This window comes from Tetrahymena thermophila (assembly GCF_000189635.1).
Source record: "Tetrahymena thermophila SB210 genomic scaffold scf_8254631, whole genome shotgun sequence".
Classification (NCBI taxonomy): domain Eukaryota; phylum Ciliophora; class Oligohymenophorea; order Hymenostomatida; family Tetrahymenidae; genus Tetrahymena; species Tetrahymena thermophila.
The window spans coordinates 88,950-114,510 of record NW_002476400.1 but is presented as its reverse complement, the minus strand read 5'-3'; the positions used below and the strand labels follow the sequence as shown (position 1 = coordinate 114,510).

Genomic DNA, 25,561 nt, shown 5'->3' with positions numbered 1-25,561 from the left:
TTAAAAAATAAAATTTAATTTTATTAATGATAAAGATTGCAATGTATGTATTTTGTTTTTTAAAAAAAGATTTGTTAACCTATAAAATAATGCTTTGTATTTGTTTATTTGTTTTATCAAAAATATAAAAATGATTGATAAAAAAAGTAAATGAAATAATAAAATATAATTCTACCTGGTGGTTGAGAAACTCTAACATTTTTTTTACCATCAGCAGTTATATCACTCGATTATTAATTATATTAATTATATGCTTATTATTATGGTTGCTGCTAAAGCTACTATCCTCTAACATTAGATGCTGCCTACTAATAATTTTATTATTATTATTATTCCTTCTCTTATTAATAATATAAACTATTGATAAATGGATTAGAATTTTTTTGTTTATTATTTCCATTTTGGGCTGGATAACCTTCGAATATGTTAATTGACTGTTTATGTTAGTTCTAATAGCTAGACTATTGCTAGTTGTTTCCATTATATTTACTATTGTTATCATCGAAATTGGAATGGTTAATTATATTATATGACTATTCGTTAGGGTGATGCTTCTTTTGACTTGATATTTAACTGTTGTTATCACTATTTGTTCTTAATTAGTTATTAGAGTTGTAAATGACTTCTTCTTACTAAACTCTTTATCCTATTTTGTTGTTGTTTGGAGAATAATAATTTTTACCATTTTTATTTGACTTATAATCTGCATTTTCTTTGTCTTTGAAAAAGTTGTAGTCACCTCCAATATTTATCTAGCTCTATCCACCAGGATTTTATTGAACCTTATTTAGTTTTATATTAATTAAATGGATAAATTTATAATTAAAATATTACTTTAAATGTTGTTTTTTGCTCATTTGAATTCCAATAATCGTTCATATCTTTACCTTTAACTCTTTAACCAAATACCATATTTTTTAAGTCAGGTTATTATGGTTAAAGCTGCTATTATTTTTATTATTATTGTTATTACCCTAATTATTCAGTCTTCTTTTATATATCATCTAGTTCAGCAATTGAGAGCTCTTAACTTTTGATATCATTTTTTAACTAAGCTAGTTCACGTTCAAGTGCTTCGATTTCACTCTCCACGGGTTCATCTTTTACATTGCCTTTGTTATAATTGTTAATTATATTTGCAATATTTTCATCACCATTGCTGCCATTAACTCTTTCAACATCATAAACTTCAAATCCATAGTTTTAACCACCATCATTTCCCTAGTAAGCTCCTTGATCATTTTCGGACTTTATTCTTTGTAATTTTTCTCCTTTTTTTCCTTTTTTTATGGTGTATTGACTTTTGATATCTTTAAGCTTTTATAAGCGATCTGCATTATTTTTTGATCTGTTTCTCATTTATTCATACTTGTCTTCATTTTGCTTTGCTTCTTTTTGTTAGTTTTACATTTAAGCATTCTATCTAACATTTGATTTGTTTCCTTTTCTATCAATAGGAGGCAATTATACTCCAGGTTATTTGGGTCTACCTTATAGATTATCCGATTTACCTTAATGCATTTTTATTAAAATTTTTTATCTCCTATATAATCAATCAAAAATGTCTTTGATAAACTTTTCCTTTCTAAAATAATTAATTAATTTTTAATTTTTTAATTATTTGAGTATAAAAGCAAAAAATTTTAAATCCTATTAACTTTTTTAAATTATAAACAAATGATTGATTTTTATAAAATCTTGTTTCTTAACTTTTTTCTAAAAAAGGTTAACTAAATGAATATATAATTTTTACATTTTATCTATTTAGTTTTAAATGGACATATTTATCAACAGTACCTGTTTTTTTAGCATCACAATCACAATCATAATCACTAATCAAAATATATATTTAAAGTACAAAGTATATTTGAAAATTATGAAACTCCAGTTTTGAGATAGAAAAAGCATTTGATAATCTTTTAATCATATAAATTCATAAAATTATGTTATTTCGCAATATAAAATTATCTTTTCGAATAATTTTTTTGGAAAACACTTAATTGAAATTTGTTTCTTAAAAAAATGATCTAAATTATTTGTAGGGAGTTTATTTGAAAACTTTAAAATTCAAAAAAAAGTGTGCATATTTTATTAAGAAAAATATTTATTTTTAAATATCAAAAAGTAATTTGAATATTTATTTTTATATATTTTCCAACAAAGTTTGATTAAATTAATCAAATATTAATCATATAAGATAAATTATGGAAAATTTGTAATTATTATGGATTAATTTGACTAATGAAAAAAATAATAATCAGATCTTACAATTTTTGATTAATGAAAGTGCAAATAATTGTTAAATAAAAATGAAAATAAGGAACACTTATAAATGAATTAAAGGCTTAGAGTTTTTTAAAGAAATTTACTAGAAAGATGTTGATAATAAGAGAAAAATAAAATTGGTACACATGTCAAAAATATAATAAGATATTAGAAATTCATTCATAAATAAATTAATGAATGTATCTGATCATTTGATTAACTAGCAGTAGATATTTAAATTAAAATCTTTAACATGATTAATCGTCATTTATTGATAAAGATTAAAATTTTATTAAAATTAAAAATAAGGAATGAATAAAAAACTGATTATAGCCTTAGGTATTATAGTTGTAGTTGTTTTAGCTCATGGATCTTCGCATTCAACTTAACATTCTGAAAGCGAACATCCTTACTTTAAGCAACTCAAGAATTATATGCAAAAAAATGTTACAAGCAAATATGGATAAGTTGCTCTCAGCATTTTTATAGTATCATTCCCAAGTATCCCTGTTTTCTTATCACTATCCTTTCTGGGAAGAGTCCTTAAAAAAAAAGGAGATAAGAATAACTTCTCTTCATCTTTTTTGACTTTACTATTAGCATTCGCTTGTGGAACACTTTTAGGAGATGTTATGCTTCATATTTTGCCATATTTATTTTGTAAATAACTACATTTTAAAAAATGTATTATGAATTAAAAATTTTAATTATTTTAATTAATAATAATATAGCTTAATCTCATAGCCACAGTCATGATCATCACCATGTTGAACACTCTCATAGTCATCTTATTGATAATCATGTACATCATCATGATCATCATTTAGAAGGAGTAAATTAAAAACCCTCTGGATGCCCATTCGCTAATCTATTTGGAAGTGGATAAGCTAATGCTAAGATTCCTTAAGATGCTGCACACGCTCATTTACATGCCCATGACCATTCTCTTCATTAAGAAAAGGACTTAACTCAAAACCAATAGCAATAAAATTAGTAAAATAATCATGATCACGATCATAATCATGAAGAAAAAAGCTCAAACACCTAAGCAGAAAATTAACACCCTCATGACCATGAACACGAACATGACCATGGACACGATCATGAACATGCTCATGACCACGATCACAACCATGGTCATTCATAAGGAGGTCATAAATGTAATGATCCTAATCATCACCATCATGATCATGATCACGAAACTCCTCATTAAGAAGTACATATCTAATCATAAGTACTCAAAGAAGGAGGCCAGTAAATTCTCAATAATTAACATGACCATAGTCATGACCATGAGCATGATCATGGTCACGGACACTCTCATTCAGTAGAAGAAATGAAAGTTCCATTGATGATAGTAGGAGGAATCATAATTTTCATAATTTTAGATTATATTTTTATGAAAATTCACAACACTTCATCTAATAAGGATAAAAAAGTTGAATAGGTAGAAGAAATAAAGAAGAACAAAAAATTAGGTGAAAAGAGCAAAAATGAAGATTGTGATGAAGATTCTGATGGACATGATCATTCTCATCATCACCATCATAGCCATGGAGATGGAGATGAGCATTCAGCTGTTCCATTTTTGATTGGAGATTTCTTACACAATTTTACTGATGGACTTGCTATCGGAGCTGCTTATACAGTTAGTAATGAAATATAAAGTTTAGAAATAAGCATACTTTAAAAAAAATTTTTTCTTCATATTAACTAAAAGTAAAATTAATTGTTAATAAAAGGTTTTTAGATGGGTATTACTAGCACATTTGTGATTATGATTCATGAATTACCTCATGAAATTGGCGATTTTGCTCATCTTATCAAGAAAAATTACAGTTTAACAAAGATACTTTAAACTTAATTCTTAACTAGCCTTGGAGCTTTAATTGGTGGATTTATTGGTAAATAGTTTATTTATAATATTTTGTTGTTAAAACTTTTTCTTTAAAAAAGGTCTCTTCACTGGCGAAATATACAAAAAAGAATTATTGAGTTTAACTGCAGGAGGCTTTTTATATATGTGCTGCTCCTAAGTAATTCCTGAAATATAAGCTGACTTAAGAAAAGATCACAGTTTTAAGAATTTAATATCTATAATCATTTCTATATCTATTGGTATTGCTTTAATGGTATACGTTGCCATGCTAGAATGAGTACATTTACTATTTATTTACTTGATTGACCAAAAATGAATATCTAATAATCTTTAAGCTAATTATAGAACTAACATTTTTCAAGTAAAAGTAAATGGATATTGATTATATGATTTATTTTAAATACTCGTAAATAATCTTAAATGTATTTATTTTTTGAACGTCTAAGTTCATTTATTTGTGAATTCAAATCTAATTTCAAATATTCTAAATTTTCTGCTTACAATTATATATAAATATATAATTAATAGTACTTTATCATTCATCTTTACTAACTTTATTTTATTATTATATTTTTAAAAATATTCATATTTTATATTTATTCTTAAAGGAATTTTAACATTTTTTACCAATCTATGAAATTATTTATTAAGCAAATGGTATTTTGAGATATATATTCAGTTTGCTTTGAATTGAGTTACTTAGATTTAGTTTAAAGTTATTTTTACAATTTGTAAAACTAAGATTATTTTTTCAATTTACAGTATCCTTCTTAACAGCTGTTCATCACTAATTTTCGACAATTTAAATAAAATTAATTTTTTATTATTGGAGATAAAACCAGATTGATGGCTGTTGATGCAACCAGAAGATAAATTTATAAAAATGCTTATAATTTATTTTAGAATGGAATTTAGTATTAAAATTCTATTTAGAGAATTCATTCGAGTTTAGTACTTTAAAAATATTTTTTTAAATATGTGTTAAAAACATATTTATTTACCATTAATAATTCAGGTATTTAATAATAATAAATTGCATTATATCCTCATCCACCAAAACAATTTTAAAATTTGATTAATCTGATTTTATAAATATTAAAAATAAATTGTAAATTAAAAATTAATATAATATGAGTAAATCTTAACTTAAAATGATATATTTTGTTATCTTTTTATAAATTAATATTGTGCTATTTACTAAAAGTTTGGATTGAATTATTTTGAAACACTAAAAATATGCCATTTATTAAAACCGTATTTAATAATTATAATTTTAAAGTAATGTAAATTATTTATTATTTTATTGCTAAAAGTCAAGATAAAAAAATAATTCACAAAAAATTAAAAAAGGTAAGACTTATTTTTATTATTAGCTTTTTATGTTTAGATTAAAAATTATATACTTATGACGAGATATTAAGACTAATTAAAAGATTGCCAGTAAACATTTTAAATTATATATCTACGAGCATAGCTTTAAAGTAGATAAGCTAAAATTCTAACTTGTTCAATTTATTTGTTTTTTTATTTAGTATAATAATATATGCTAATTGTATTATGAAAAAAATTAAAAATACATGATAAGATACTCACTGAACTATAATTTTTATAGAAAAATACAAAAATTTAGATTTAAAAAAAATACAGATAAAATTAATTGATAATAATAATTAAATTAAAATATTTTATCTTCAAGGTATTTTGAATTTATGAAAAATAGGAAATAAATTTAATAATATGTTGGTTTAGATTATATAAAAATTTCTCTTTTAATGATATTTAATGAAATGAAATGAAGGATGCTTGTTGTGAATAAAGTAGATGTTAGTATTTTTGAAATCTATTTTCTTGAATGATTAGATGATATTAAGAAAGAATTAAACAATTAGGCTAAAGAATAAACCAAAAATTAAATAAAGCTCTAGTAAGTAGTTATTTTCTTAAGGTGATGAGCTTCTTTCTAATGGCTTTTGCTTGCTTGTTTGTTTGTTAATAGTTTTGCATTTAAAAGAAGAAAAAGATGATATTATGATGAAAAACATAGAAGAAATAAATAATATTAATAAGGATTAATCAAGTTTGAAGCAATTAAATAAATTAATTAATAATTAAGTGTAGTTTTTAATAAGACTGAAAGAATAAGCAAAAGTGTTTGTAAATATAAATAAAAAATGAAATAATTAATCAAAAGAGGATTGGCAATTTTTAAGCAATCAAGCATCAAGCAATAGTCCAAACAAAATTTTAAGAAAACAATCAAACAAGCTAGAGAAGAAATAAAGGAATTAGTAAATTTATTAATAATTAATTAATATTAAAGGAGTTTAATAATTAAATAGAAAACAAAATAATTATAAGATAATCAAAAGTAAGAAAAAAGAAGAAAAAACATGAGTAATTAAGATAAATAGTAATAATAATAGTAATAGTAGCCACAAGGAGCTTAGAGGGCTGCTAGCGATACCGAACCTCTTATAATTGAAGAGAGAGTGCAGATAGTCAATGGAGAGCAAATCATAAAGAGATATCAAAGAGGAAGTCTTCTAGGAAAGGGTGGTTTTGCAAAATGTTTTTAGGTTACCAATTTAGAAAACAAGAAAGTAATGGCAGCAAAGATTATCCCAAAAAGCACTTTAGTTAAGAACCGTGCTCGTCAAAAATTGATATCAGAAATTAAAATTCACAAGAGTTTGCATCATAATAACATTGTAAAGTTCGAGCATGTCTTTGAAGATCATGATAATGTTTATATTCTGCTTGAATTATGCCCTCATTAAACCCTAAACGAGCTTATCAAGCGTCGTAAACGTATTACAGAATTAGAAACTCTTTGCTATACAGTTTAAATAGTTCAAGCTCTTAAATACCTCCATTAAAATCGTGTTATCCATAGAGATCTTAAATTAGGTAATCTTTTTGTAGGAGAAAAGATGGAAATAAAGCTTGGTGATTTCGGTTTGGCAACTAAACTTGAGTTTGATGGTGAAAAAAAACGTACAATTTGTGGTACCCCTAATTATATAGCTCCTGAAATTTTAGATGGAAGAGTTGGTCATTCATATGAAGTAGATATATGGTCTTTGGGTGTTATCCTTTATACTTTATTGATAGGAAAAGTAAATAAATTCTTTTTATAAATAGCTAGCTTATAATAAAATGTGCTTTTTCAAGCAACCATTTTTAAAAATTAACATATTTACACTACTTAACTATCCCAAACATTTTGCCTTCATTATATATAGTCTTTCAAAATAAACAAAGGAAAATAAAATTAAAAAATAAATCAATTTTTTACTCGACTTTATATAAAAAATGAACTTCTTTTTTGAATTCAGTAAAATAATTTTAGTAAATCTAAAGAAAAAAATCATAGTTTTCTGATAGAATAATTGTATTCAATTGAGTTTTAGAAGGAGTAGAAAATAATATTCTAGATTAGCTTGGCCATATTTTAACAAAAGAATTATTCTCATCACATTAAGCTTTGATAGCAAAAAGTAAAGTGACAGACAGTCAGAAAGAAAAACAGACGAATCAAACAAATTAAATCCAAAAAGCAAAGTGCAGAGCGTTAAATTTAAATAAAATAAAAAATTATGAACTGATGAAATTATTAAGACTCTTTAAAGTTTTTGTTAAGTCAAGTATTTAAGCCTTGAATAAGAGTCCTTCCAATCTACTAATTTTGAATAAATTTTAAAAGTTAAAAGCAAAATTAAGAAGTTACAACATGTTTTTAAGAAAAAAAATTAGTTTACGCTTTTAACATGTTATTTTCTAGCTCTGATTTTTAATTGATTCATGCGGGTCTCAAAAAGATAATAAAATCAAATCAAGGCTAATTGAATCGCCTAATAATATATTCATAAAACAATACTTTGGATAGCTATTTTTCAAGCAAATTTTTTTTGATTTGCTAATATCTTATTACATTTTAAATCCCCTGATCCAAAATTTTTATTTTTACTGTATTTTTGAACAGCAATATGAATTAGATTTTTTAATGAATTTATGAATGAAAGATACCTCGTTAAACATATACAATATTTTCAAATATGTCAATCTATGTCAAAAATAAATAGCAGCCAAAATACTGATGAATATTTAGATGAAAAAAGTAGATAGAAGCTAATATAAAATATCTTCTATTTAATTTGTTGACTTTCATTCAATCAAATTTATAGGATTAGTTTTAGCATAGGTGAATAAAAGCAATATCTCTATACAAAGAGCAAAAAAAAGGAATAAATAGCTCATAGGAATTTAAAACATAGAATATATTTATGTAGAAAAATAAATTCAATCTTTCATAGATGAATAAAATTCATAAGAATTTAGTGAAGACGAATATCAAAAATTGTTCATCTTTTAAAATACAAATAATTTTCACATTAGATTGATATATTAGATAAATAAAACAAAAGAACTCAAGCGATAATATTTATTCTTTTGATTTTGAGTTTCTTTAATTAAAAGTTTTACCAAGCATTTATAAATAAGCATCATCATTATGCTTTTTAAATAATGCGCAATACAAAATATTTTTTTATAAACAATTAATTATATACAAAAAGTTTTTGAAAAATGGTATGCAATACATATCATATAAGAGTAAATGAGCACTCTTTACTACACTTTCTGCTTTCCCCTCTACTATTTCTTAATTTTTTAGGCCAAATACATAATTAAATTTGAATACTCAGAGTGGAGAATTTGATTTTATTTTGATCATAAAATTCAAAATAAAGAAGCTTTTATTTATCTCTTTTACAGATTGATTAATTGGTTGTTATTCTAATAGTTGCTGAATAAAAATTCTTTGCAAATTTAAATATTTTTTAAAACTCAAAATTTCTTTTTTATTTTTGTTTCCCCATTGATAAATTGATTATTAATAATTTAATAGCAAAATTTAGTCATAATAAAAATAATAATAATTTAATTATTAGCAGGAAATTAAACAAGAAGTTCATATAATATCATCTATTTCAAAATTTGATTTATTTTGTGGTTTTTGGGGTAGTTAATCATAAGATATAATTAATTGAAAAATATAAGCTAAATTTTTCATTAATTTTACTGATATTTTATATTTTAAAAATAGCCACCATTCGAAACTCACGATGTTAAAACAACTTATAGAAAAATTAAATCTAATTAATACTCCTTCCCAGATCATGCTCCTATTCCTGACTCTGCCAAAGCTCTAATTTAGCTCATTTTGCAACAAGATCCTGCTAAAAGACCAACTTTAGACGAAATCCTTGCTCATCCCTTCATTAATAACGGCGGTACTATTCCTAGATTACTTCCTGTTTCTACTTTAACAACAGCTCCTAATACCAGCTACATTAAGCAATATGCTCCTTCAGCCAGTAACATTAAAGCTAACTAGTAATCCATGCAAATAGGAACAGAAGTATTTGGCTCTAGTAGAAAAGAAATGACAAAGAGTCAAACAACTACTAACATGAATAAAGCACTCTTTTAAAATGAAAATGGTAACAAAGTATTAGATGGATAAAAAAATTAAGCCACTAGTAATCCTTCTAACCAATTCATGAGCACTGCGAACCTTCAATAGAACAGCAAAAATCTCAACAGCAACTTCAATCAAAATGATTTCAACCAGTAATTTTATTATTTCTTTTCCTCTTCCATTCGATTTACCATATTCAATCACAAAAAATATTTAACTTATTCCTTGAGCTAATCTAATTTACCTATTTTAAATAAATAAATAAAGAACTGATTAGAGACCAACAACCTCTAAAGTCTAAACAGGAACACAATAAGGATTGTATAATAAGCAACAAACAGGCACTCAAGATCCAAATAATAAATAATAGCAAGGAAACAAATACCAAAGCGTTTAAAATTTAATGAGTATGAATAAAACTGATGGGTTCTAAAATCCTTAAAACTAATAGCAGCTTAATGGTGAAGAAAATAACTAAATTGATGGTAGCAAGAATAACCTATGGGTTGTATAATACGTTGATTATAGTTCTAAGTATGGTTTAGGTTATTTGCTTTCTAATCAATCTGCTGGTGTGGTATTTAATGACACCACTAAAATTATTTTGGATCCTAAAGCTGAATACTTCGAATATATTTATAAGAAAGATTAAGATGAAATCACTGAAAAGCATTCACTCACTGAATATCCTACAGACCTCTAAAAGAAAGTTACCCTTTTACAACACTTCCGTCATTACTTGATGACAGAAGTGAATAAAAAAGTTTGTGCTGAAAACGGCTCTACTTAAGCCACCTTATACAATGATTCAAAATTCTAAATGCAACCTAATCAGCCTCTTCCTTACCTCAAAAAGTGGATGTAAACTAGACATGCAATTATGTTCCGTCTATCAAATAAAATAGTTCAAGTATAATTCTCTGATAAGACTGAAATTCTCTTAAACAGTACTGATAAGATAGTTTCATTCATGAACAAAAAAGGAGAACGTTTCCACTATCCTTTAGCTGATGCCATGAACTCTACAAACTAAGACATGACTAAGCGTTTAAGATACACCAAAGAAATCCTTACTCACTTGTTAAAAAATAACCAAAGATAAAACACTAATGATGAACAAGGAAATAATGCTGCAAACAGCGTAGCACCACCTGATGATATGCCTCAAAATGAACCAAATTACAACAAATACGGAATGACCGCTACTATGGAGAATGAGTAATTCCCTAAACTTAACGAATAAAAATTGAAAGGAATGACATCACAAAAGAGTCTTACAGAAAAAGATTAATTAATCTATAATATGACTGGTTTTAATAATGGAAGTAAAACTCCCTCACAATAAAAAAATCCCTCTGTAACAGCTTATCCCAACGCATAGCAACAGCCAGCATAACTTGCTGATAAAAACTAAAAAAAGTGATGAGATTTGATTCTATTAAGTAAATAAAAGAATAAACAATCAAAAATTAATGAATGAATGACTAAACAAATTAACTAAGACATAACTAGCAAATGATTTTGATGATCTTATTATTAATATAAATAATAAATTCATAAATAAAATTAACTTTCTATACACAAAATTACCATTATTTTATTATATATCATATTAATTTCTATATAAATTCAAATACTATGTTTTCCACCCTATTTTCTGTAACTTAAACACTAGTATTAAGCATATCAATCATTAAATTATATGTTTCTCTTTATAATACAATTTATACAAATTTATTACTTTTAGATAAAATAAATATATTGTTGTTTAATTTTATATCCTATTCAATTTTGCACATCAAAAATCATATTTATTATAACGATAATTATTAAATCAAATATTCAAATAAGAAGTCTTCTTATTTTTTGATGATGAATATTCAACATACTAATATCTTTCAAACTATTTTATCAAAAATCTAATTTTCATTTAATCTTTAGCTTATTATTAAATGTAAATAGATAATTTTTTTACGTTTTTATGAAAAGTTAGCTGTAATATTTAAACAAAAAAATTATACAATTAATCACAAATATTTTATGAAGGTTTTCATTTTAAAATTTGATATATTTTTTAATAAAAATTTTTAATTATTCTAAAAGACAATTTAATTATGTTTGTTAAAAAATTTAATTTAAACCTCCATTTTATATTTTATTATTTAAAAAATTATATCTAAATTAATTGATTAATCAAGGATTAAAATTTAAGTTTGTTTATTAAATAGATTTTAATTTTAATTAAAAATCCTTTTACTTGTAATAAATATTTTGATAATTTATTGATTTAATTTAGAAATATTTTAATTGAATAATTAATTATAAAAAGATTGCATAATTTAAACATACAAAATTAAAATAACAATAATTATATATTCACATATAAATTTTGAGAATTATAATGATGATTATTTTAAAAGAGATATGAATAAATACCAAAATAATCTGTTGACAAAATAAGAAAAAACAGATAAGGTTAAATATTTTTTTAATTTGATAAATTAAGATTTTATTAATATTAGATAAATGAAAAGATAATAAAACTATCATTTTCTTTTCTCTTTTTTATCTTTTGCCAAATCATCTACACCTTCAATTAAGCTACTCAATTCCTTTAAAAGATTTTTTTGCTTTTTAAATTTAATTTTTTTGAGTTTAAATATGATTTTTAATAGTTAAATTATTTTACTTTTTTCTGAATTTGAGAAAGTTAGCTTAAATCAACTTCTTCGTCATCAGAATCTCCATCTAATATTTCTCTGGCCATTTTGAAAGGCATCCTATGAAATAAGGTAAATCAAAATAAAATTAAAAATCCAAATTATGCTTACCATGAAGTGTCATTTTGCTTTAATAGGTCATCTACATAGCTTTCTATACCTGTATACTCATTCCTATCCTTCCATTCTAGATATGTGATAAAATGAATATAGTTCCACATATGATGATTAAATTTAATATGTTTTATGAATCCTTTTCCTGAATCTGACTTTCTATCAAAGGTAGTTCTTTTTTTAAATTGAATTGATTAATTTATGGTTTTTTTAGAAACAAATAATCAATAGCTATTCTTTATTTACCTATCTATTCCACAAATATAGCAAAAATTAAGCATATCTTCTTATTGTTCATTAGAGGTTTCTCTTAATACTCCAAAAGTATCAATAATAATACCAACGACGATGTTAATCATAATATTAAGAAGTACATATTAAAATAGTTAATCAAAAATAAATCTAGACATGCTATATTTTGTAGTATTGTTTGTAACATTAGCTTGTGCAGGATTGCTTGTTAAAAAGCCACCAACACCACCATTTGGCTACATATTCAAAAAATGTTTAGATACAAAATTTAAATTAAAAATAATTTAAATACCTTAAAGGTCTAATCGAATGTTGTCAAAAAGCAATATAAAAGAGATTCACATCTTTCATCATAATCTTCATAATACATTGAGTAACCCCATACAGAAAAGCAATATTCTAGTATGATAAAAAGCATGAAAGTAAGCAGGAGTTATTTTCTGGGCATGTAAATTGACATAATAACATTTTTCAAAGTTTGGAAGCGCATCAAAATAGCAGAAAGATGGAACGTAAAGAAGAAAGGGTTTATTACAGTACCTACTATAGCTAGAGCACCATAGGCTATATAATATATGACTTAGAAATCTTGTAAGAATTCATATATAATTTATAAAAATTTGAATAGAACAACATAAACTTTTCCTAGAAAATTTTTGTGATCCTTTACTTAAGCTCCTTATTTAATAATCTTTTTAATATAATTTAATATATAAAATAAATGTAAAAATGCTAAATTAAATACTCGCTAAAATATTAGAGGCACATTTTTAAATAAGAAGAAAAGCAAGACAAAATTGCTGCATACAATCATAACAATACCGAGGATTCGGAATATTCTCTTTGTCTGGTCAAGAGTATAATTAGGGCTATCGAATAAATTGTAGTCATCAATACGAATAGAAAAATCAGCATAAGTTGAAGTTGAAAATGAAAAAATAATGAAAAAGTTTAAGACCAAACTAATGTAAAAAGAAAGATCTTTCCATAGCTTAACATAGTTAGCAAACAATGCAAGGAATTTGTTTGATGAAAATAAAATTTAAAGATTATATTCATGTTTGCATATTTCGATTATATCATCTGACTCTTTAATTAATTCTGATTGCTATTATAATTTGTTAAATATATTCATATAACTAATATATTTAAATGATTAATTTACTTTAGTTTTTATGTTTGATCTATCGCATTTTTCATGGAATTCAGTCTTAACTTCTTTAGGTAAACAATTAGTTGCAGGGAGTCTAATAAAGTAAACTAATTCAAGCATTTCATTTCTAACTATGTCTATATGGGATGAGTTGCTAGCAAAAAAACTCATTGCTTTTTTAAGAATGCCCATTCTTGCAGCTTATTTAGCTTGACTTTTTTTATCATCGCTATCTGCTATTTTAATTTGATTCTTGACTGCTTCTACAGTCTTTTATTTGACAGCATCAGCATATTTATAAACTGATTCTATTAAAGATCTAGCAAAAGAAATTAATTGTCCAACCATGTTATCTCCAGTCAATAATGATTCAAGCTCATTTTTATCATTATTAAGAATCTTTTTCTCATAGTTTTTGTATATTTTAACCATTTCCCCACCAAGCTTTGAATCCGATTCAATCTATTTAATTTTAACAAATAATAAATTGGTTTTCTTAAAATTAAATAAATTTTCTTTAAAAAAATAAAAAAATTCTAATTACATAATAAGAAAGTAAGAAGTAAATCTAAAATCCATTTTAGAGTATACATTCTAAATAATCATCAATGTCTTTTCCTTCTTGATGCAATTTTTTAAAGAAATGAAGATCGCTTTCTTTACGAGGATCGTGTTCCATATGAGAAAGCGAAGAGCGATTTAGTTTGTTTTCGTAAAGAAGATTAAATTTTTTATATATTTTTATTAGATGTCTTTAAAGAACATAGAGAGGGAGATTTCTCATAATTCTTTTTATGATTTCACAATTACTCTTGACTTCTCTACTTTCTAAAAGACTCAAAACTAAAATTAAAACTTTGTTTTATAGTCTTCCTTTCATCCACTCAGTCAATGGCTAATCTTTTGACTTTCTATACTGTTCTATCAAATTCATTTTCTTCCATTCTTCAGGGTGATAGTCTTTTTTCTTTTTATCTCTTTTTTTTTATTTAGCTTCTTCTGATAAAGGCTTCTTCGAAAATAGATCACTTGCAATATCAAAGAATTTACTATCAGATACGGCATCCTAGTTTTCTTTACAGGGTCCTTATACAAATTCACTAAGAGTATCTAAACAGAATATCATATTATCATACATTTTCTTTTTAAACAAAAAAATTATTTAAATTAATATCAATTCAATAATTAGGCTAGTTGGCCTGTTTCTGTAATGCAAATTTCATTAATTACTGTATTATTTCAAATAATAAATTGATATTTTCAGTTTTTTTAAATATTTCTTGAATATTTCTATTTATCTATCAATATTAATTGAACTTTAAAGTTATCGTATTTCTTTGATGGTTTATGTAAAAAATTTTTCTATCTTTAATAAATTGAATACAGTAAATTTTGTAAATTCATTATTTTTATAATCAATAAATATTTTTCAATTTTTAGATTAAATAAAAATCTTTTAAAAAGTTATTTTTATTTTTATTTATTTTTGAAGTTTTTCTCAAATAAAAAATAGGCTAATTAAAAATAAGATTATAGTAGGTAGTATATAAATATTATTTTTTTAAAATAAATACCTAAGTGCAATCTCCATAGTAATAAGCTTTGAGCAAATCTGCAACAGCTTATACCATATCATAATTATTACGGGAATTGTCTTATTTTCTAAGATAATTCTATAGATCTATGTAATGGCCTTCAACACACAATTGTAAGAAACGTAAGACCCTTTCAAGTAATTCAATCATTTAAGAGTTTTCTTCTTCCATTTCGATAGCATCTCCTGTACCAATGTTTGATTTATGCTCAATATTTCTGATTTGTTTTCTTATGATTGAATTAAATCTACTGAAAATAACTTCTGATTTTTAGTAACTCATAAAGAAACTATAAATTGTATTTTATATTTAACTGTTGCCGCCTTCTAATAAAGTATTAGCGAATGATAGATAATGAATAATAAGTTCATTATCTAAATGACGATTATTTTGAGAGAGAACCATTAGAATCATTTTCATGGCACCAAGTTAATCAAACATATTTTATATTTTTTCTCTTTTTTAATTATCTTTTTCTTCATCGATTTCATCTTCTGACCTATCTTTTATTCCTTTAGAATCAATTATTTCCTTTAGAACCTTTTTTATTTATTTTTTACAAATATTTTCATATTATTTAAATAAATAACTTACTGAAATGAGAGAAATAATTGTTTCCTTGTTATTTGGATCTTCTGGGGCATACAAAAGGAATTTAATAAACTTTTTGATTAACTTAAACATATCAGGTTTTAAAGTTAAATCTTTTCCATATTCTTTTTTTATTATTTTCTTGACTCTTACAATAGCTTCTGCAAGTGCAATCTTCTCCTTTTAAACTTATTCAATTACAAATTCTTCTTCTTTTAGGATTACCTTAAAAATCTACCAGTTTCTTTCGGCTTTTTTCAAAAAAAATTAATTAAATTTACTATCTAAAAACCCTTTAACTTAAAGTAATTAAATAAATTTCAATTACAAACAAAATTTTTATTTAATAATAGTTTATGGCTTAATTTTAAAAGTATCTTATTACTAAATTTAATAAAAATTTTACCTAGTTAAGATTATTGTGATTAACTTTCTACTACCAATTAAGATGTTAGAGAAATTGCTCCAAGCTTAGATTTAATTTTCTATTTTAAAAATAAATTAAGAACATAAAATTAATTTATAATTAATTACTTTTTTTAGATTTAATGTGTTTCCTTTAAGCAGTTTAGTCTCATCATCATTGTTATCGCTAGCTGCATCATTTCTTTCTGGAATATCGGCTTATTCCTCAATATTTATATTACTAGGACCTTTAGATGGAAGCAAATCTTTAAAAAGATTCACTTTGTCTCCTTTTGTAGGACTTTTAATATGAGAAGAGCTAATTAATTATCAAAATGAGTTAAAAATATTTTTTTTAATTTTTAATTTACATTTTAGAGCTCAAATTTATCTACAGTAATGGCTCAAATTTAACTTTTGTATTTAAACCTTTAATTGCTTTTATTATTAGGGTTGTTCTCTCTTTTTGGTTCTATTTAGATTTTATTTTATAAATAAATTTAAACAAATTATGTTAATTTGATTCTTACATTTGATAAATAAGGAGTGAATACAGGTAATTTAGATAAAATTTTATCAACAACAAACTCTAAAGACTTTTCGTCTTTTCTTTCTTCATCTTCTTGAATGTGCATATTGTGAGGTCCTCTTTGAATAAACTTCTTGTGGTAGTCGTAGAGGAAAGGAAGTAAATAATCAAAAATGTATTCAACATAATTCTCTGAGAAGACACCTTCCTTGATGCAATTAACTTTAAGACCTTCTTTATCTAAGAAATAAGCAATCTCTTTTTGATTTTAAATCATTTCAGAAACAGAAGAAATGACTGTTTCTGATTAAATATGCACCTTTCTTAAGAAATTGAGTAAATGAGGTTTAAGCAAAGACATACCCTTTTAAAATGCAAATAAATATTTCAAAATCTCATTTATATTTTACCTTTTTGAATTATTTTCTGTTTTCTTAAAACTCAGAATCTTCGTACATGTGCTGAGAAAGATATTTCTTCTTTTTCTCTTCAATTTCTCTTTTTCTTTCTATTTCTTCTTTATCAGCTAAAGCTTCTTAGAATAACCCTCTTTTTCCTTATGTGTCTTTCAATTCTTAATTACCATCCTAAATTTTAATTTAATGTGTTTTGATTTAAAAGTGCAAGTCTAAATAAAGAAATAAATAACTAATCAAATTTATTTTGAACGGATTTTTAAAATTTGATTTGAAATTAATTTTATAAAATTACAGGTTTTTAATTAATTTCATTAGAAAATTTGGACCAATCTGCGTAGGAGTCTTCTTGTTGCAGCATTTATAAGAGTTAATTTACTTTGAATATACGTTTAAGTCTTGTAACCAAAATATTGAATTTAAATTCTTATAAAATGTGATCTGACTTTGAAAATTATTTAAGTTTTTCCATATAAGCATTAATTTTTTGCTTCTTTTTATCTTTTATACTAACTTTTTTATTATTTCCATCTTATTCTTCATCTTCGATTTCTCCAAATTAATCTTCCTCTTCTGCATCTTCATCCCCTAGCTCATCTATATCTTATAATGGTAAATCATAATCATTCACTTTGAAAGTCTTTCCTTTCTTTAATTTAGACTATTATTGACTCTCACCTTAAGCTTAATTGCTTAGAATATTATTCTACTCTTCTTCTTCTTCCTTAGAATTTTAAGTTGAAGAAATGTAGCTTGTCTAAATTAGTAAATTAAGTATTTTCATGTGATATTAAAAGGGTTCGTCACGGTAAGTATCTCTATACTCAACATCTTTCAGCTTTTAATCTAATTTTTATTTTTCAAGGGATTTACAGACATCTTCCAAATAGAATGAAAGAGATTTCTAATTTGATCCATTTGCGTACAATAAATTATACTCTTTTTCTGTTAATTCCCTTTTTTAATTAAAAAATTTTAGAATTTTTCAAATCCATTTCATAAAAAATGAAAGATTTTTAATTTATTATTTAAATTAGAAAAACGAAGTAAAAGTTAAAATGAAAAAAATTACTTTTATGGTAAGAAAGTGTTTAGGATGAGGAGTTGATTATCGAATATGTATTTATTTTTGATTTTGAGGATGATTTCAAAAATATCTAAAAATTGAATTTATCTGCCTTCATTTTCTATCAATTCTAAGAATGTTTCAATTAATTGTTTATCAATATTAGTTAATAAATCAATATTGTCTTTGTATATTGAGCAAATAAGAGTGGTTTATCCTAAGTCATATTTCAAATATTTGCAAATCATTGGAATATAATCCTTGATAATTGCCTGGTTTTCTCTACAGTCTTATGTGAAGTATATCAAAAATTCATAAACAAGTTCAAAGAGCTTAATTAAATATGTTTTTTTATCAGCTGGATAGCTGTCTTTCAGAATGAAAGCATCAAAATGGTGCATACCTTCGTTTAGCAATTCTATTATCGGTTCATGAATTTTCAAGTATTAAAATATTTTCTATTTTTCTTTATCAACTTTTTGATGTTCTCTTTTCTTTGATTGCTCTAAAAGTATAATATCTCCATCTGCAGTAGTGTAGCATTTGAAAAATCCATTGTTGAGATTATCTAATAATGTGATTAAATGAGAAATAAAATGTTCTTTATAGACTTTCTAAGCAAAAGTAGTAAACCAAACTTCGCACTACTCAACATATTTATGTAATCTCGCGTTCATGTCTTCTAAAGCATTAAAGAGATCATAAGTTTGCTTATCGAATATAATCTATTTATTTATAAATTCAAATATTTAATTTTGTTTTTATTAATAAGCTTTGAATTAATTTACTTGTAATTTTGATATATTTTCTAATAAATCGTATCTTTAGTTATACATTCTGATCAATATTTTCAATATTCTTTTTTCTAAGTTTTCATCATAGATAATAAGGAAGCTTGACAAAAGAGAAGGCAATAATGTGGCAATAGGGTTTTCATAAATATCTTCTTATTTTTTAGAATCAGATTGTTCGATTGCAGCAGAAAGAAGATTATTGAAATCCTGATAATGAATATACTCCTCTAATTTATAAAATATATTTTTGAATAATTAAAAAAATAAAATAAATAAAAAATATTTATCTACTTTTTGTGATGTAGCTATGGAATTTATCTTTTAAGTCTTTGCTCTTTTTCTTATTTAGTGAGATCTTAAAATCTAACTTAAAAGAGCCGTCTTGTTTATACTAGAAAATTTTATCCACACTGTCTATACCTGTTAGAGGTATGTTGGGTAAAAACCCTTTGACATGATCTTTCGTTATCTGTAATATTTTATTTTTAGCTTATTCTAAATTCAAATCTTTACCAATAGAAGCAATATTATCTTTGAAAAATTTCAGCATATTGGTCATTAGGTAATCATGTCTTAAATCCATAAAGTACTCAAGTATATCGAGAACTTTGAGTTTAACTTTTATTTCCGTCTGATAACCAATAGAATCAGAATAATTCATTTCTTCAAGTTTATTGTGAAGCTTAATTTGTCCTCTCATTATGTGATTATCATATAGCTTACTTTGTTCAAGAGGATTAACTAATTCTTGACTATCTAATTCATAATCAATTTCTTCGTCTATTTCATCAGATTCACCACCACCAATAATTGACTTATTCAATGTTTTACCAATATTTTTTATAGTAGAAAACCCTTAGCTTATATTGAGCAGATCTTTATTTTTATCTTTCTTTTTTTCCTTTCTTGTTTAATTTTGTAATTATAAAGTATAAGCACAAGCAGTAAAGTATTCTAAATTCTTCAAGTCATAAACTAATATCTATTATTTTTTATTTAATTATTTATTACTTTGTATCTTCTATAAAAATATTTCTAAAAAATTATTTTTAATTTTTATAGATTTTCAATTTTTGAAAAATATCAGTGGGATGATATTATTTTATTTATAGCATAATGCTATTGAGGTATTACGATAAACAGACTAAATTGAAATATTTTTTTTTTAATTTTTTATGATTAATTTGGAAATTTATTCTATAAAATAAAGATTTTATGCAAAAGCATTAATTACATTTTAAAGGAATGGCATAAAGTCTTTGTAGGAATCTGTTTTATTTAGTCCACCAAATAAATTGAGCTCTATAAGCAAATAAAGAAGCTCCATACTATTTAAGAGAAGAGGGTCTTAAAGTATCGACTGACCTCTCTTTTTCATTTTGAATTCCATCTCTCTATTAGTTCTATCTTTTTATCTCTTATAAATTATTATCAAATCTTAAATTTAATTTGAAACTCCTCTTAAGTAATTTTCAAGACCATTTAATAAGTTTTTGTACATAGCAATTTCGTTTTCTTGGTTTTTTTCTTCATCAAATATTTTTTCAAATGTTTCATCGCCTATTCTTTCAAAAAGTCTGCAATAATTTGGGAGATTCTATCTTTATAAAGGTTCATGGTCTATATATAAACTCATAGCAAGTTGACAGAAACATGATCTCAAAATAGGATAATCTTTTAAATCTCCTTAACTCCAAATATTCTAAAGTAAGTAGTAGTTAGAAAAGTGAGCTATTAGCTCCTTTCTCCATAAGAAGTTTCTGCCATAAGATAGCTCTGAATAGAACTTCAATTGCTCACTGACATCGTTTTCGAATTGTTTTGGCTATAAATTTAATAAAATAAATTTATTTTATAATTAATTAATAAATAAATTTTAATCATTATTTTTTTGAAATTCTAATTTTTTTTTACATCTCTTCCAAGCTCAGGCAGTTTAATTGATCCTGATTTAAAATATTGATCATAGCGGATTGCATTTCTCTTTTATGAATATTTTTTAAATATTTTAAAAATATTTTCTTGGTTAAGTGAAATGGCTTTGTTTTGTATTCTACAGATAGATCTTAAAAACTTCAAATAGTTGGAATTTAATTTAGAATTATCATCCCAAATCAAATTCATAAAGAAAACAATTAAATTGATAGGCTTCGTAGTAATTTTTTCATGTTATCTAAAAGGTATTTTTTCCTCAAACTGATCTTAGTATTAGAGATTATCTTGATCATACATATTAATTAAAATTTTAACTTATCTTCCCTAGAAGCTCTGTCCTTCTTCTTTTTTTTCATAGTCAAAATCTATTTTCAAATTCTCAGATAATGTCATTAAGATCTTTTCATTATTAGAGGTGAGGCTTATAATGCAATCTATTGCTTCTGGAATGTATTTGCAATGAATTTAAAAGAAAGGTATCAATTTAAAAGTATATTCTTCATTCACTTCATTATTTCTGCACAAGCTTGCAAGTAAAAGATAAATATCTTTCGCCATATTTACCTGAAGATATTTGTTAAATTAAATAAATTATTTATTGAAGCAAATAAAAATAAAAAAAAACCTTTTCTTTCAAATAAAATGCATGATCTTTTTTATTTGATAACTTAGATGTTTTATTTGCTTTGGATTTTTTCTTTTTGCTTCCAAATTTAATTCCACCTAATCCGTTTCCGTACTCATCACTATCGTCGCTATTATCTTCTTGATCCTCTTCTTCTAATTCTTTTCTTTCTTTATCCATTATCTATTTATATTCAATCCATGTTTCTAATTCATTTTTGGGTAGTAAATCTTCTAAAATTTTAACCTAAATTCAATTTTAAAATGAATGAGTTTCAATTAACTTTAAATAAAATTAAAAACTATACCAAAAAATCTATATAGTATTATTCTCTAAGTAGTCTCTAACGACGAGCGTTTGGTGCACCAAATTTTTACTCTTGCTAATAGTTAAGTAACTTATTACTACAGAAATTATTCAGGTTATTGATACATTCTCTTGATATTTTTATTTTTTCCTTTGCTTTTCTAATTGAAATTTCATCTCCCTATTCACATTATTAATTTAACCTCTTTTAGTTTATCAAAAATTTGATTAGAACATTTGAACAGCTGATAACGAACTTTGCCTCCCAAACTTCATTTGAACTAACAGAAAATACTTTGAATACTTAGTTTTCAGCTTAATCGTTTTTCAGAACTGCTCTAAGAGGTGAGAAAGCAGAAACTGACTCATTTTAATCAAAAGTAGAGAGTTAATTTTAATTTTGGAAATTCTTCATTTGAGCTGGTATATCAGCATTATCCTACTAATTAGAATTAAGTAAATTGATTACGTCTATCCACTACTTGCTTTCCATATTTCTTATAAATATGAAATTACCTGGCTCAACAAATTACTCGAAAATACTTGGCGAAGTTCCCAGTGCAAAGAATTAGAAAAGTGTAAAAGGGTCATTAGCATTTTTAGTAAGTGAAAGTTTCCATTTTTTGGCCATTTTTTATTTTTACTTAATTAATTCAGCTTCTTTATTTAACTTTTTTTTACGTCTACGTCTCGGAGATTTCTATTCCTCTGGTTAGCTTGTAGGAGAATCATCACCTGAAGAATAATCTAAATATCCTGAACTATCTTAATTGATATCAGATTTGCTGTGTTCAACAATAAAATCCACATGTTTTTCTTCATCATCTTCTGACTTTTCTGATTAATCATCATAAAAAGATCTATTAATTTGCTTGGTATGTTTTTGACTTTTTTTCTTTTCTTATTCAATTTTTTCCTATTCAAGTTATTTCAACTTTTATTCCATCTATATTAGATTTTCATCAATTACAGTAAGATAATATCCTGTTGGCATGTGCTTTAAGCGATATCCTATGCCATACTCTACATATCCTCCTTTTTTAAAATCTACATTCTCAATAATCCACAAACCAAATGTATTTCCTGAATAATCTTCAAATGATTGACTTTCCTTATTCTGAGCAACAAATATTTCCAAATTTTATTAAGAAATCCATTGCTTTTTTTTTACATGAAGAATTAAAAAATAATACTGAAAAAAACAAAAAAATACCTCAATATTTAAAGCAGTAAAGGTGTATCTAGTAGTTCCTCTTTCTTTACGAATGACTGAAAGAGCAGAGTTAGCTTCAGAGTGATGAAGCCAAATGGCATCTCCACAGTTTAGATATTTACTTTTAGTATCTGTGATTTCTTAATAAATTTAAAATTTGAGAGGTGTTGCAGTTTCTAAACAACCATTTATTTCCCTTTTCTAAATTTTTACTTAAACCTTGTTAGACATTTAATTATCATCCTTTAAATTTTTTTAAGCAGATTCCTATTTCTGTTCATATTAATGTTGCATTTTAGCTACATCTTATTTTTTATACATCATGGATGCTGATCCTTAGAATGTTTGATGCACTAATTATTTTTAAATTTAACTTTTTTTTTTCATTTCCATCAACTCCATAGAACAGTGTAAGTGAATAGTCTTATTGTTAAATGGCAATGCTCTAATAATCATTATGCAATCTCCTTCTGAAATAGCCTATTATGAAAAAAAAACATTTTAATTGATAAAAAGATAATATATATATGTATTTATTTATTAATTAATTTTTAGCAAACTATCAACAGATTTTAATTTGAAACAAAAGACCCTCCCTCAATTTCCTTTCAATCAACTCTATTGATAATCTTGAACAAGATAAATAATTTTCAGTTTTACATTTGAGCTATCCTTTTAGTATTTGAAGGCAGGAATAATTTTGAACAACGTTGAGTCGGTACAAAACTCCTCTAAGCTTATTTCATAGTTTTCCTTTTCCCACTTGCTTTCTACTGAATTGCAAGACAAAAATTTTGAAGAATTAAGATGTAATAACTAAAATGGCTAGTTGTAATTGACAGGTTAATTCTTATTGTTTTCAAATGTATCAACATTGTATTTATATTCATTTTGCAAGTAAACTTAATGTTTAGATATTCTTTTTAAAAATTAGTCTTTATCATCTTCTTCATCGAAGTAATTCTATGCATTTTTATCTTTATCTTCCTTATCCTTATCCTTTTTCCCTTTTTATTTATTTTAGTTATCCTTCGCCTCAACTAACATGTTGAACATTTACAGCTTTTCCTTGGTTAGTTCATCTTTGTTTTCTTCTTTTTGCTTCTATTTTTTATAAACTTCAATTTCTTTAATAATCTTGCTCTTTTAGGTATTAACCACTTTTGGAAAAACTTAAAAAAGACAATTTGAGAAATCATCCTTTGTTACCCCTTCAGTCTATTAACTTCTTTTAATAGCAAGATACTTGCTATCGTAACTTTTCATTTGCACATGCTTTTTAACGTGCCCATCAGCGCTAATAAAGCCATTTTCATCATCAAAAAAACGAAGGAGTATAATCTATCCATATCTTAAAATTCTTTCGTCCACTTCAGTCATTGCCAAAGAAATTTATGTTATAGTATTTAAAATTAAATTTGATAATCAGAAGCCTATTTTATTAGAGAAGTCTATTTGTATATTTAAAATTATATTCTTATTTATTCTCTATTTAATATTATAAACTGCTATTTAATTGCTTGTTTGTTTGCTTGTTGTATAGTAATTTGATATCAAAAATCAATAAATATTTGAAACCTTTTAACTACAAGGTTATCTAAATACAAAAAGTAATTAATAACAATATTTTTAAATTAAGTTATAACTCTTTTAATTTGTAAATTAAGGAAATCAATAAATAGCTCTTTCATTCATTTATCCATAATGAATATAAATAACTTAAATAATTAATTAGTTATTTAATCTAAAAAACAATCAGTTTTTGATAAACGTCACTTTATTCTAAACAAATAACTTGTCTTCATTCTAAATGTAATACAAAGCATATCTTTCCAATATTTTTGTAATATGATTCAGTCTTATTTCAAATAGTAAAATCTATAAATCAAAAGCTAAAAACTTTTAATTTATGCCTTTAATTACTTTAAAAGACTTTTAGTTTATCTATTTTTTTTCAATTTCAAACAAATTATACATTATTCATTGAAACCATTTTAATAAAATCATTGATAAACAATAATCTAACTTTAAAAATAAAATTGATAATTAAAATGATGTATTTTTTATTTAACAGTTAAAACTTTCAAATAATTTTTAATTTTTTCAAATATATTTTAAATTGAATGTTTTAAAATCAATTTTACTTTAACTTATTTAGTATTTTTTGATAAAATAATAAAAATTTATATTAATTTAAAAAATCAATAAATAATTATTTGAAATC

The 25,561-nt window shown here is 24.4% G+C and overlaps 5 protein-coding genes across 5 annotated transcripts; 3 read left to right on the top strand and 2 right to left on the bottom strand. All coding sequences in view use genetic code 6, as the record gives it.

Annotated features, from left to right (window-relative positions):
• Positions 1–116: 116 nt before the first annotated feature.
• TTHERM_01077010 (hypothetical protein) lies at positions 117–1,521 on the bottom strand (the record flags this gene model as incomplete). Its single annotated transcript, XM_001030537.1, has 2 exons — positions 117–782; positions 835–1,521. 2 exons carry the CDS (start codon positions 1,519–1,521, stop codon positions 117–119), a joined length of 1,353 nt encoding a protein of 450 aa, XP_001030537.1.
• Positions 1,522–2,576: 1,055 nt separating this feature from the next.
• On the top strand, positions 2,577–4,421 carry TTHERM_01077000 (metal cation transporter, ZIP family protein; the record flags this gene model as incomplete). Its single annotated transcript, XM_001030536.1, has 4 exons — positions 2,577–2,925; positions 2,997–3,917; positions 4,008–4,169; positions 4,222–4,421. 4 exons carry the CDS (start codon positions 2,577–2,579, stop codon positions 4,419–4,421), a joined length of 1,632 nt encoding a protein of 543 aa, XP_001030536.1.
• A 1,544-nt stretch (positions 4,422–5,965) lies between these two features.
• TTHERM_001076981 (hypothetical protein) lies at positions 5,966–6,319 on the top strand (the record flags this gene model as incomplete). The annotated part of the gene is made up of 1 exon (XM_012797842.1): positions 5,966–6,319. One exon carries the CDS (start codon positions 5,966–5,968, stop codon positions 6,317–6,319), a length of 354 nt encoding a protein of 117 aa, XP_012653296.1.
• A 215-nt stretch (positions 6,320–6,534) lies between these two features.
• Positions 6,535–11,046, top strand: TTHERM_01076980 (Serine/Threonine kinase; the record flags this gene model as incomplete). The annotated part of the gene is made up of 3 exons (XM_001030534.3): positions 6,535–7,260; positions 9,249–9,775; positions 9,891–11,046. 3 exons carry the CDS (start codon positions 6,535–6,537, stop codon positions 11,044–11,046), a joined length of 2,409 nt encoding a protein of 802 aa, XP_001030534.2.
• A 1,123-nt stretch (positions 11,047–12,169) lies between these two features.
• On the bottom strand, positions 12,170–24,717 carry TTHERM_01076970 (RIH domain protein; the record flags this gene model as incomplete). Its single annotated transcript, XM_001030533.2, has 25 exons — positions 12,170–12,253; positions 12,313–12,403; positions 12,455–12,631; positions 12,704–12,945; positions 13,002–13,400; positions 13,455–13,817; positions 13,875–14,324; positions 14,407–15,003; positions 15,437–15,997; positions 16,052–16,299; positions 16,455–16,533; positions 16,583–16,772; positions 16,825–16,925; positions 16,984–17,346; positions 17,393–17,569; positions 17,694–18,354; positions 18,471–19,189; positions 19,253–19,485; positions 19,550–20,240; positions 20,493–21,083; positions 21,173–21,757; positions 21,819–22,064; positions 22,126–23,283; positions 23,338–23,817; positions 23,998–24,717. 25 exons carry the CDS (start codon positions 24,715–24,717, stop codon positions 12,170–12,172), a joined length of 10,206 nt encoding a protein of 3,401 aa, XP_001030533.2.
• Positions 24,718–25,561: the final 844 nt, after the last annotated feature.